Source organism: Carya illinoinensis, chromosome 1 (assembly GCF_018687715.1).
Source record: "Carya illinoinensis cultivar Pawnee chromosome 1, C.illinoinensisPawnee_v1, whole genome shotgun sequence".
NCBI lineage: Eukaryota > Viridiplantae > Streptophyta > Magnoliopsida > Fagales > Juglandaceae > Carya > Carya illinoinensis.
Genome location: NC_056752.1, coordinates 4,555,001 through 4,568,041, shown reverse-complemented (window position 1 = coordinate 4,568,041; position 13,041 = coordinate 4,555,001). Strand labels below are relative to the sequence as shown.

Sequence of the window (13,041 nt, the reverse complement as noted above, 5' to 3'; positions counted from 1 at the left end):
GAGATTATTCAAGATAGAGAAAAGATGGGGAGTGGTCCGGCTGCTCTCCCTCGTTAAGCAGCTCTCCAACTGTTGTACGCCACATAAGCAGTGTAATATTTTTAAGCTACACTTACATACACTTGATCACAGACCCACAAATATTGCCCCCTTCCTCATTCCTTTGTCTTCCATACCATCCCAACTAAACGAAATCCGACCCCACACTCATCTCCTACGGCACTCGACCCAGACGGTGGCAAGGATGGAGCTTGACCACTATACGAGATGTAAAATCAAATCTTCAATCAACGTTATTTCATTCGGGACATTATAATGAAGCATATTTTAAAAGCCAATCTACAAATGTCAGCCGATTGTATCATCAACAAAATCAAAACTTCCATGCAAGTCCAGACACGATCCCATGGCATACAATCAACAAATTAATCTTATAAAAAAAAAAAAAAAAAACCCAAAACCACAAAAAGACTCCGGAAGGTAAAGGAAATGGAGGAGATTCACTTGGAGCTCGGACTGACGGCGTTGTCTAGAAGGTCCTTTTCAGTAGTTGATCAAAAACTCGGGGCTTTGTAAAGCTTAAATTCATAGTGCTTAAGCTCCGAAATGACGACGAAGACGCAAATGGCTGCCTCCTAAAGCTCTCTCATACTCTCTCTCTCTCTCTAAAGACTTGTAGAAGAGTGAGAAAGTTCAAATTTTTACTTAAAAGAGAAAACCTGTGGTGATTCTATGCAGTAAGTTCTAAACAGTCTATTGTTTTTTTTCCCTAGGTGTCATCGTGTCAACAAAGGGCTACTTTTCTATCTATAATAGCCCGACCGTCCCGCAGCGCTTCTGTTCAAGATATTATTAAAGAGAACACTACTTAATCATATCAATCTACTCTCAAATTTTATCTGAAATTTAGAAGTTTAAATGAAAGATTAAAGGAAAATGAAAGGAATCCTACAATATTTTAAGTGAAAGATTAAAAGAAAAATGATGCATGGGATCTACAAAATTTCCTCCCCAAACCATTGACCAAACGCTCTCCAATATTTAAAGCTCTAACTCTCTACCCACCACAAACTACTAACGGGCAATTTGTCCTCTTGGCCAAAACATCATATTCTCATATTAGTTTCACTATTCCCCGTAATCAAGAAAATTAACAATATAAACTAACACAAAACCAGTTATATTGTTTAGACCAATTAGCACATGTAAGGCCGGTCCTTTTAGATCCGAAGAGCAATTGCTAGTTATGGGCTGAAGTGCTAGGCCCATGACTAAAGACTCAATTCAACTTTACGTGGACATGTGTGGTTTATTTGGGTTTGCATGCCCCTTATTTTCAGTCATTTTGATAGCGTGAATCATTGTCCCAATCCTCGATTAGCATGCACCAATGGAAAGGGAAGGTGGAGGGGAGAAAAAAATAAAAATAAAAAACATTATTTAAAGTGAAAAAAAAGGCAAAGCTCAAGATAGACTAAACAATTATTGAGAGTTGCCATATTTTCTAAATTTTCAATTTCTATAAAATTAATCACCTTAATTCTAGAAATCTGTCCAATTTGTATAAATTAGTCTACTTACCTATTTTACATGTTTCCGTACTTAATCTCATGTACATTTATATATTTGTAAAGTGATACACAAATAAATATATAGTTTTGCATAAAAAAAATTTCTCCCTCATGGTTTTAACATGGTAAACATCGTATCAACCTAAACCAATCTCTACCCCAGCCACAAATGGCCAACTCCTCAAATCCACCCGTCCGTTCCCCCTATCTCCTTCACCCATCAGATTCCCCTAGTCTAATTCTTGGCCACCCTCCACCAGTGGCGAACCAGGCCCACCTCATCTCCTCTCCGATGAATCCCATACTTGGCATGTCGCTGGAGCTGTATTAGAAGCTGCTTGCCTTGCTCGTGCCACCGTCCTCTACCACTTCCTCGTCTCCTTCCGTCCACTTCATTGGTAATAACATAGCCCCTTCTTAATTTATTTTTTTCTTTGATCAGCACCATTACTAGATGGTGGACAGTGGCACAAGCCACCATATATGTAATAAGCGTGCTGCCTTTACTAATCTACGGTGCCCTCTTTTGAGCACACTGTACAACTCCCGAACGACAAAGCCGTTCCAATCGAAGGCCTCGGCACATGCATTTTCTCCCCCTCCCTTACTTATCCGATGTTTACTTTGTTTTTGTTATAAACTATCTTGAATTGTATGACCACATTTATCTAGTCGTCAAATGCATAGTGCTAGTGCATAGTGCTAGTCGTCAAATGTATAGTGCATAGTGCTAGCCGTCAAATGCATAGTGCATAGTGCTAGCATAGTAAACTAGCTGTCAAATGCATAGTGTATAGTGATAGCATAGTGAGCTAACCGTCAAATGCATAGTGCTAGTTGTCAAAAGCATAGTTCCCTTTGTACTCATATATATATAGTTGAATCCTTTAAGGAATTCATAAGTTTTCATAACCTCTCTGAGCTCTATCTCTTTCTATCTCCTTTTGAAAGTTTTATAACACGTTATGGCTCTCTCTTTCAATGATTTCATAACACGTTATCAGTACGAAAGTTCTGACGATTTTGAAGCTAGTAGTCCTCTACTTCAAGTAAGTTTTTTAATATATTTTTGTAATTTCTAAAATGAATATGAAATGTTACATTACTTAATGAAAACTCTATACTTATGTTCCTGATTTATATATGTAAAAAATGTCAAATCTTACAAAATTGGAATTCGTTGCTCTTGACATTTCTGGAAAAAATTATTTATCTTGGATCCTTGATACTGAGATCCATTTGGATGGGATGAACTTGAGAAATACAATTAAAGAAGGAAATCAAGGGTCCCTACAGGACCGTGCTAAGGCAATGATTTTCTTTCGGCACCATCTTCATGAAGAATTAAAAACTGAGTATCTAACGATGAAAGATCCACTTATTTTGTGGAATGATTTAAGGGAGAGATATGAACACCAGAAAACTGTAATCCTCCCAAAAGCTCGTCATGATTGGATGCACCTGAGGTTGCAAGGCTTCAAGAGTGTTAGTGAGTATAACTCTGCACTCTTTAAAATTAGCTCGCTATTGAAATTATGTGGTGAAAAATTCACTGATGATGACTTGTTAGAGAAGACATATACTACTTTTCATGCCTCGAATGTGCTCTTGCAGCAGCAGTATCGAGAGCGAAAGTTCAAAAAATATTCTGAACTTATATCTTGTCTTCTATTAGCTGAGCAAAATAATGAACTTTTGTTAAGAAATCACCATTCACGTCCTATTGGTTCTATATCATTCCCTGAAGTGAATGGTACTAGATTTACATCATTCCCATAAGCGAATGGTGCATCTTTTTAAAGAAAACGAGGGCGTGGACGTGGTAGGAAAAACTATAGAAGTGGAGATCCTAGAAGTGACCACACTAAAAGGGACAATAATAGATATACACCGTATCACCAGAAGTGGTTCAACTCAGAGAATGACAAAGATCCTCAAAACAAATTTTTAAAAAAAGATGAAGATGGATGCCATAGATGTGGTATGACTGAACATTGGGCTCGTGTCTGTCGTATAGATAAGCACTTGGTTGACTTATGCCAATCTTCTATAAAAGAAAAAACAAAGAAATTTGAAACAAATTTTGCTGAACCATCATATGTTTTAGATTCTATAGATGGAGAAGATATTACAAGCCTTGATGTTTCTGATTTCTTTGAGGATTCTAGTGGTAGAGTTGATCATGAAAGTGTTCCTTTTTAATTAATGTATTTCATTTATCTTATTATAAAATATTTTTATATTCTGCAATATTTTGTAGTAATGAAAGTTTTATTTATTCTTTTATACTTGTTATAAATTATTGATGATACGATTTATCTGAGAATGGAAATGGAGCATCCCTAAAGGATCGCCCTAAATCAATAATTTTATTGAGTATCTCATATGAGTGATACATGTACCAAAAGCTCATTATGATTTATGCACTTGAAGTTGCATAATTGAAATTGTGGAAAGAATATATATTTGAATGAAAGTCTCGAATGTGCTCATGAAATAGCAATATTGAGTATGCTCCTGAAGTAGCAATATGAAATACAAACGTTCACAATATATTCTAAATTTGTATCAGGTCTTTCAGTGACTGAACAAAATAATGAGTTTTTGATAAGAATCATTAGTCACGTCTTACTAGATCTATATCATTCATTGAAGTGAATGATAATGAATTTATATCATTCTATTCCCTGAAGTGAAAAGAATGATGCGTTTCATTCAAAAAAATTAAGAGATTGGACGTGATAATGAATATCTTCTCTTTGAGATGATATTATACAAATTATTGAATCAAATATTATGATCTATCAAAAGGTGATATGATTCAAAATATTTATATTTTTTCATGGTTATCTTGATCATCCAAAATCAATTACGATAAGTCGAATGATTTTTATATGGACGTCCATAAAAGAACCAGAAGATTCTTTTACTATAAAGTCTTACCCCCAGAAGTGGAAAGAAAAATTTGCTTGAAGCAAATAAGATGAAATTATTCGATATTATCTTGATTATCATATGTGAACCAGAAGTTCAGATGATAATTAAATTTTGGATACAATAAGATAAAAATGTCTCATATTCTAGCTGCTAAAATCCCAGCGAGGATTGAAGTCCCTGTAGGACAATTAAGAAATTCAGCAGTCTAAAGACATGTATAAAGGCATGTGAGACTTATCGATACAAAAGATAGAGTATCTCAAAAGAGAAAGGCACAAATAATTTGGTACTCCTGAAGAGGCCATACCCACAAAACAAGCAATAAAGTTCATCCAAATTCTCTGTATAAAATTCTCCTATATAAACTCTTGAAGAGTGCCTCCTGAAAAGGTTTTTCATGAAAATGTCTTCTCTTAAAGAGGAACAGATACCTGAAAATAACGAGATCTCGTTACATTTCATGAATAATGGAGAAATTATGGATAGAAATAAAATCGTTGTGGACAACGTATTTCCATATGAGATGGCAATTGACATTACCAGAAGTAATGATGAAAGTGAATCAAGAATCGTCGAAAAATACGACGTAAAATATTGGCCAAATTTGAAAGAAACAATTCCTGCAGAATTGATTCACTAGTAAAATATGATGCATCGGGACTTATAGTCCAAACACCTAAAGAGATGATGCTTGTTGAATGTCAGTGGGTATTTATGGAAATGAAATAAAAATGTGATATATAAATCACGAGTCAGTTTCTCAATTCCTGCAGAATTGATATCACTAAGTAAAATGTGATAAATATGGACTTGAAGTCCAAACACCTAAAGAGGTGATTTTTGTTAAATATCAGTGGATATTTATATACATGATATAAAAAGTCTGAAACTTTTAATATGAAAATGTGATATAGAAATCACAAGTTAGTTTCTCGAAGAAACAATATTGATATGATTTTAAAGTGGTTGAAATCATATTGAGATTTTTATTAGCTTGAAAGTTACCGAGAGTTTGGATATGCATGATTAACTGTATATTTATATGGATCATTGGATCATGATATATATATATATATGAAAATCCCTGAAAAATAGAAAATGTCTGAAGCTTCTAATATGAATACATCTGGAAATATGTATTCTATCAAGTTTCAAAGATCCTTATATGATCTAAAGCAATCCAAACGCAAATGGAAACAAGCTATTATTGCAGTTTATATATATGATTTAAATGTCATTGAGGCTCCAGAAGAGCTCATGAAAATTGCACATATTTGAAATATAAATCTGAAACCCCTGCAGCTTCAAGGGGAAGATGGATGATGTTATTAGTCATGAAATACCATCTTTTAATACAATTAGTATTTCAGATTCATATTATAGGTTTGATATGAAGTGTGCATTATTAAATAAGAAATAAAAGGGAGCACACAGAACATCTACCAAAAGATAGAAATACAAATATGAATATTTGTGAAATATTATTTTATTATCTTGAAGCAAGAATTACAGAAATTTGAGGCACTTTGCCTCATTCTTTAAACGCTTTTGTTTTTCAAGAATCTGCATGGCATCCCTATCTAAAGGGGTGGGCAATCGAAAAGAAGATTTAAGCAAGGATTTTAAATTCCTATTCTCTTGCTTTATTGATTCTATCTTCATGTTGGACTCCAGAAGAAGTCGCTGAAATATAGCAATATTCTTGTGGAGATTGTCAACTCTACAAGTTCTGAATTGCAGTCGCTGAGAAAATGCGATAATGGATGATGAGTATCGGGTACCGAGACTCACAAGCTCATCGATAGCTTCATTATCTGACCTATGAGTCAGATCATTATATTGCATAATAGCACCTGTGGTAGAAGCAGGTACAGCTGATGAACGAGGTGCAGAGTACCTCATATATTGGCTATGAGAAGATCGCTGAGCCATTGCAGGATAAGAATGCAGAAAGAGATTGCAGAATAAAAATACAGTATGATTACAGAAAATTGAAAAAGATGAGATGCGAATGAAGATGAGCTGAATATCTCTTTTATAGAGAAAATTATGATACAACATCTCTCGTGAAGCAAGAGAAAAGAGACGAAATATAGTTTCATAGCTCTGCGGCGCCTGACAGCTGCAGCGCCTGACACCTACAGAAGAGTTGAAAATCTGCGGTGCTTGTCTGATCTTAAAAGGCTGGCCACCGTTTTTATTAAAAAATGAGGTTAGCGGTTTAATGTTAATGAATTCTCTACTAACTGTATTATTTACAAGAATTCCAGAAGAGTACAACTCCAGAAGAGTAGTGATGAGCAGAAAGATCCAGTTGTGATTATTTTATCAACATGGATCAAGTCCACAGTTAGTTGGATGTATAAATGCGAGTTATCTTTCAGATACACACAAGAAGATCATTGCAATTCATGAGAAGAAAGTTGAAATTGATATAAAAAAGGTACGGTCAAGTAAAAATCTGGTAGATTTATTCACTAAAGCATTACCAACTGCAATATTTAAGAAGATTATGCAGAATATTGGAATGCGGAGGTTTGAAGACCTGTTATCATGCACTACCAACTGCAACATTTAAGAAGATTATGCAGAACATTGGAATGCGGAGGTTTGAAGACCTGTTATCATGCACTTTTCAGGAGAAGTAATGTCTTGAAGACTTGTGCTGATTGTACTATTTTTCCTTCGCTAAGGTTTTATCCCACTGGGTTTTCCTTTGCAAGGTTTTAATGAGGCAATCCTAAAACACTCAGCGATACACATGAATACTGTACTCTTTTTCCTTCGCCATTGGTTTTTTCCCACAAGATTTTTCCTTGGCAAGGTTTTAACGAGATATATTCTTTAAATATGGTCATCCAAAGGGGAAGTGTTATAAACTATCTTGAATTGTATGACCACATTTATCTAGTCGTCAAATGCATAGTGCTAGTCGTCAAATGCATAGTGCATAGTGCTAGCCGTCAAATACATAGTGCATAGTGCTAGCATAGTGAACTAGCCGTCAAATGCATAGTGCATAGTGCTAGTATAGTGAGCTAGCCGTTAAATGCATAGTGCTAGTCGTCAAAAGCATAGTCCCCTTTGTACTCCTATATATATCGTTGAATCCTTTAAGGAATTCATAAGTTTTCATAACCTCTCTGAACTCTATCTCTTTCTATCTCCTTTTAAAAGTTTTATAACACGTTATGGCTCTCTCTTTTCAATGATTTCATAACAGTTTCCTAATTTTCATTTAATCTTTTATCAGTTTTTAAATTACCCTTCATACTTCCTGTGCCATTTTATTCTTTTCTCACACTTATTTATTTCAAGACCCACGATCGATGAGGCCAGTTGGAACGAGTGACTTTATTGGGATATGGACCGTGGGCATAGCAACGAGTTTGTTGAGTTAGGCCGTTGGGACGGTTTATCCCACAAAAGAAGAGCTTGAAATGCATTGTCATTCGAGTGAAGATCCATAGCACTTAACAGGATCATATCTTTTCAATTCTTAATATACGCGGTATGCAAAGTTATTTCAAGTCTCTAACTCTCAATACCGGTTATGATATCTACTATTGAGTGATTAGTAGACTCAAAACATCAAATATTTGGTGTGCAAGAGACTAGGTCTGGCCTGGCCAAAAGTGCGTGACGTATTTCCAGCTATCGCACGAGGAAGTCGAATCAAGACAAGGAGGATGGGTTTAGATTTAAACAAACACGGACCAGAAAACATCCCAAAATTCTTCTTAATGGGCTGGGATGATGTCACACTCCCAAGAAGAGGAAGAAAGCTTGAGAGGGGAGAGCCGAGAGAACGAGTAACTGCTCAAGTATTACTGTGTTACAGATGCATTTATACAACTAAATGGCTTTAATTATTAATGAGCTGAGTACCAATAAATCAAGCCCAACACGGTTCTCTCATTTACACAGGCTAACTACTACTAAATTAAAGCCACCAAGGCCCTTTCTGAACACCAGCCCACATATGACACTTGAGCAACAATCAAGTTTAATTTAGCTACAAACCACATCAGAAAAACGGACTTTAGAACACAAAACTAATTATGTAGTGAGATGGATGTGTAATCTTAGAATGAGTTTTGACTGGAGAGCCCAGCAAAGTTACAAGCATGAGAAAAAGTACATGCATACTTTATGTTCCTTGTTTCTATGCATAGAAGTATAATAACATAGCACCATTACGTGGCCGGGAGGAGATTACAATAAGAGAAGTCATTATCTCTATTCTAAATTTTGTCATTTCCAGTCACATTACTGATGTGAAGTATTTTAAGTGATAGTGTGATTGGGAATGACAAAATCTAAGATAAAAAGTAATGAGCCTTTCTAATTTCTATATTTTCTTTTCTTTTCTCCTGAATTCATGTTTTTCGGTCCAAGTGAACTGAATATGGCAGGGAGGGCAATGCATTGATCCCCGTGGGGAAAAAACTACAGTAACATTACCCTACAACTTCAGGAAAGCTTTTTGTCAGTCGAATGTGGTTAAGAGTGTCCTTCAGGCCGTATTTGTCGACCGCCTGCCAACCTGTCCTGAATCCATCTCCATAAGCTGGGGATGCATCTGACTCAATATGGTGTTTTAAAAAAGCACCACATATCTTCTCAAATTCAGATCGTTTACCCCTTTTTGACGTACCAGAGGATGAGGAGGAAGAGAGTGATAAAGACGAGGATGATGTTGATGATAGAACATCACTTCCAGATGCTGTATACAGCTCAGACTCCAACCACATATAAGCTAAGACTTGACAGATACCTTCCTCAACCTCTGGACTCAGATTGCGGTAACCTGTCAAAAAGACTCTTGGTAAGTTCAGGGCTAACCACATCTAAGAGGTAAATAATGTCAGTGGGAAAATGATAAGAATGCAGACGAACACCTTTAAGCCTCAGCCATGCATGCATCATCTCGTGTGCCAGGATTACCCCAGTCAATAACCTGTATGTGTATATAAGTCTTGGTCATTTACCAAATTCTAAAGCCAGTATCATTGTTTGAAACAATAGATGGGTCTAAGGAGCAAATGAGGGAAAGAGTACCTAGGAAGGCCATATAAAACAAGAATTGCCGTCACTTCACATCTTCGGATCAGCCTACGAGGCTCAGTTTTCATGTCTATGAATTGGTGGTTTGCCCCAATCCTTGGCCTCCTTGAGATCTAGTAATTTAATTAAACAAATTATAGAGGCCGGTCGATGACACGTATCTTTATAGGAGCAAAAAAATATTCTCTTGAACACTAGGAAGGCTCTTACAGTAGGGACAGTCTGTACTTCTGACAAGCAAAGTCCTCTGATCTCAGACAAGTGATGAGTACCCTAGCAAAAAAATCGAGATTAACATAAATAAAAATGAAATTGAAATACATATGTGTAGCATGAAAAGGTAAATGCGTTGGCCTTTACATTCTTTTCTCCCTCCATTGCCTCATTTAGTGCTTGTCTCTCAACCAAGAGCATTGGAACTTGCTGCTCCACTTTCATATTTAAACCTTCGTAAAATTCTTGTATTTCAAGATAAAGTGGTTGACATTCCTGAGTATCCATAATGGCTGAGTCTAGACACTCAAGACACAGCTTCCGACCATCATCAAGCAACAGATGTCTTGTGTCCCTCGGCTGCATGAATTAGAAAATTTACATTATAAGTGACATGATGAAAACAATTCTCACTTGTTTCTGAAGGATATTTTGCAGGTAGCAGCAGTTGTTTTTTATATCATGATGCTTTCTTCAAGGTTTTGTTATTTCCAGAGAAAGGAGGGAGAGAGAGGAGGAGGAGGAGGGGGGGGGGGGGGGGGGGGGGGGGGGGGGGGGGGGGGGTCTCTTCTGCAGAACTGACCTCCATTCTTTCACAGCTGCAACACCGAGGAGTACCATCGTGTTCATGTGAGGGGCAGTACTTGTTCTTCCAGAAACGATGCTCCCTATACGGAATAAGACCTTCTGAATTTGCTGGGATCTGTACAGAAGGAACAATAATTAAGTGTGAGTGTGTGTGTGTTTGTGTGTATAAGGGCAGCAAAAACTTAGTGAGATGTAGGACATAAATAATTATTTTTTAGTAGGACCTTAACCTGGCCTGGGAGATTTCCTTAAAAGGACCCTTAAGTCTACTAATTTGTATTTAAACATTACTTACCCAAAAAAAGGAAATTGTATTTAAACACACCTGACACTTGACCAGAACTTGGGGAGATGATCCTGATTACTACCAAAGGTTTACACTAAAATTAATGAGCACCATTCAGAGAATGAATCTTGTTATTTATTTATTTATTTATCTATGATTTTAAGTTTTACCAGAAACTGCTTGTCTTCTAGATAACTGAACATGAGGCCTAACAAATTTGCACATGTATTTTCCCAACCGTAAATTTATGATTAATCTCAACCTTGAAGGTTATTTTCAGGTTTTATTTTAATGAGATTATGAGAATCGGAAATTTATTTTATATAATGTTTGATAATAAGTAAACCAAATGAAAGAGCAAACAAAACATAGCTATTGCCTAGAATTAAAAGAACCAACTAGATCAAACAATGGAACATTAAAGAGACTTACAAAATTCTTGCAAACTTCACATCTTGGGTGACGCTGCTCTTTATAGCACAATTTGTGATAAGAGCGATAGTCAGATATAGAGAACTGTCATCCAAGGAGATATTATACTCAGAAATACTCATCGAACTACCAAAATGAAAAGGAAATCAGGCAAGGACAGCATTCTATTATCCAAGTCCAAACTAGATTTTCCATTAACTCGTTACTTTCACCTCGCCATCAGTAATAGGAAGGTTGCAAGCATGACAACGAAAACATTCTGGATGCCAGTCAGCGCCCATGCGGGTCAAAAATTCTCCACGGCCAATCTCAGTGTTGCAGAGAGCACAGATCCTGCAAGCCATTTTGTCCAGCAGTCAGGTCATGTTTCAGGAATTCCATTAATAACTGGTTGTTTTGATCTTTTGGAACAACTAGTTGAATTAAGTAGATCTTTTTAGGAGGCCCCAATAACCATATTATAAAATGCAGAAAATTTACAAAAATGAGAGTTGGAAAGTTTCAAAAGGTGTGGATATATACAAGTAAATTCAGGGAGTTATATAACAGTAAGTCCCAAATTTTCAGGGTCTGAGATAACTTCAAATTATTTTTGATGTATATCATCTCGTGTTACTAAAGAGATGCATATTAAAATCTACAAGATCAACTTACATCACCGCAAGCTTCTGTTTCTTGGATATGTTTTTCAAATTTCTGATACTCCAGCAGTTTGTTGTTCGTTCTTTGAACATCTCCTAGTCCATTTAATGTAAAACCAAATTCTTTTCAAACCATTTTAATCATACAAACCCAACTGGCTCTGGTAGCATCTCTAATAAACTTCTGTTGTTGGTCAAGCTTTGGCAACACTAGCTTAAAAATAAGATAACAAACTCTCGGCTCTAAACGTTTCTCTTGCAGCTAGGTGTTCATGCGTACTTTCAATAACGTAATTTGGCACACCCATAAAAAAAATGTAATTTGGCACAGCAACAGCAACCTCTTATTATAATTCAAAGAAACACTCCATATTAATGTAGTATTGCATTACTTCCCATCACAGTTTGCCTATTATCTATGTTATAATGTAAGATAACATGAGAGGAATAAAATTTTTGGAAACCATAGATCAAACGTATCGCAGTGTATCCCATTTTAGAATTGTGTCATACAATGTAATGCAATAGGTCAGAAATAAATTAGATATCTAGAAAACTCCAATTGCCAGTGCAACTGCAGAGATTCACAAATGTCCAACCTCGAATCTCTTTCTCCCCCTTTCCTCCATAATTATGCCTAGTTATAGAAAACAACTGCAAGGGTTTAGAATTGGATTTAGCATCCTAGTCGGATGCTTGATATCAAACTATCCTGCACAGTTCCAAATCCCCTGATTTTTTTCCTAAATGTTTTATTAGTAATAAAAACAGAAAAGCTAGGAAACTAAAAAAATAATCACAACTCATCCTTCTTAAGCACACAGCCAATCAAAAAAATTGTAAAAAGATGTTTATAAAATAGTTCTCATGCAGCTCTATGTCGTCAAAATTTTGATTATTTCTCACCGACCTAATTGTCCACAGGATGAAAAGAGGAATTGCACTACAAATGTCACCCCTCTCATGGTGGCTAATTCTCCCTTTTCAGCATGCAAACAATTTTCTCACAGTCCCACCATTCCACTCCAGATAAAGTTAAGTCCAACGACAATGATTCTCTGTACATATTTCCATATAAAACAAGACGATCCATTTTAGGGCAATTCATAAACATGCACAATCCATCCACAACAATTTTGAGCCTTTTCACCCAAATTTTCTATCATCAATATTTTACCAGGCAGTTATTCATCCAAAGAATGCTACATCTTTTGCTAGCTTTCCACTAATTTTAAAGCGGCTAATTGAACTGACTAAAACTTTTGGCAAACCAAGAATTAGATCAATTAGCCATAGATATTAATGT

At 36.0% G+C, this 13,041-nt stretch overlaps 1 protein-coding gene across 1 annotated transcript in view; it reads right to left on the bottom strand.

Annotated features, from left to right (window-relative positions):
* Nucleotides 1-8,549: 8,549 nt before the first annotated feature.
* Nucleotides 8,550-13,041, bottom strand: part of LOC122306794 (protein DA1-related 1-like) — a 16,147-nt gene continuing 11,655 nt past the window's right edge. The window contains exons 6-13 of the mRNA XM_043119312.1: nucleotides 11,307-11,427; nucleotides 11,095-11,178; nucleotides 10,372-10,491; nucleotides 9,936-10,148; nucleotides 9,786-9,848; nucleotides 9,570-9,688; nucleotides 9,410-9,468; nucleotides 8,550-9,318 (exon numbers count right to left, since the gene is read on the bottom strand). Of these exons, the coding sequence (XP_042975246.1) occupies nucleotides 8,969-9,318; nucleotides 9,410-9,468; nucleotides 9,570-9,688; nucleotides 9,786-9,848; nucleotides 9,936-10,148; nucleotides 10,372-10,491; nucleotides 11,095-11,178; nucleotides 11,307-11,427 (1,129 nt within the window). The 3' untranslated portion in view covers nucleotides 8,550-8,968. The remainder of the gene's footprint in view (nucleotides 9,319-9,409; nucleotides 9,469-9,569; nucleotides 9,689-9,785; nucleotides 9,849-9,935; nucleotides 10,149-10,371; nucleotides 10,492-11,094; nucleotides 11,179-11,306; nucleotides 11,428-13,041) is intronic.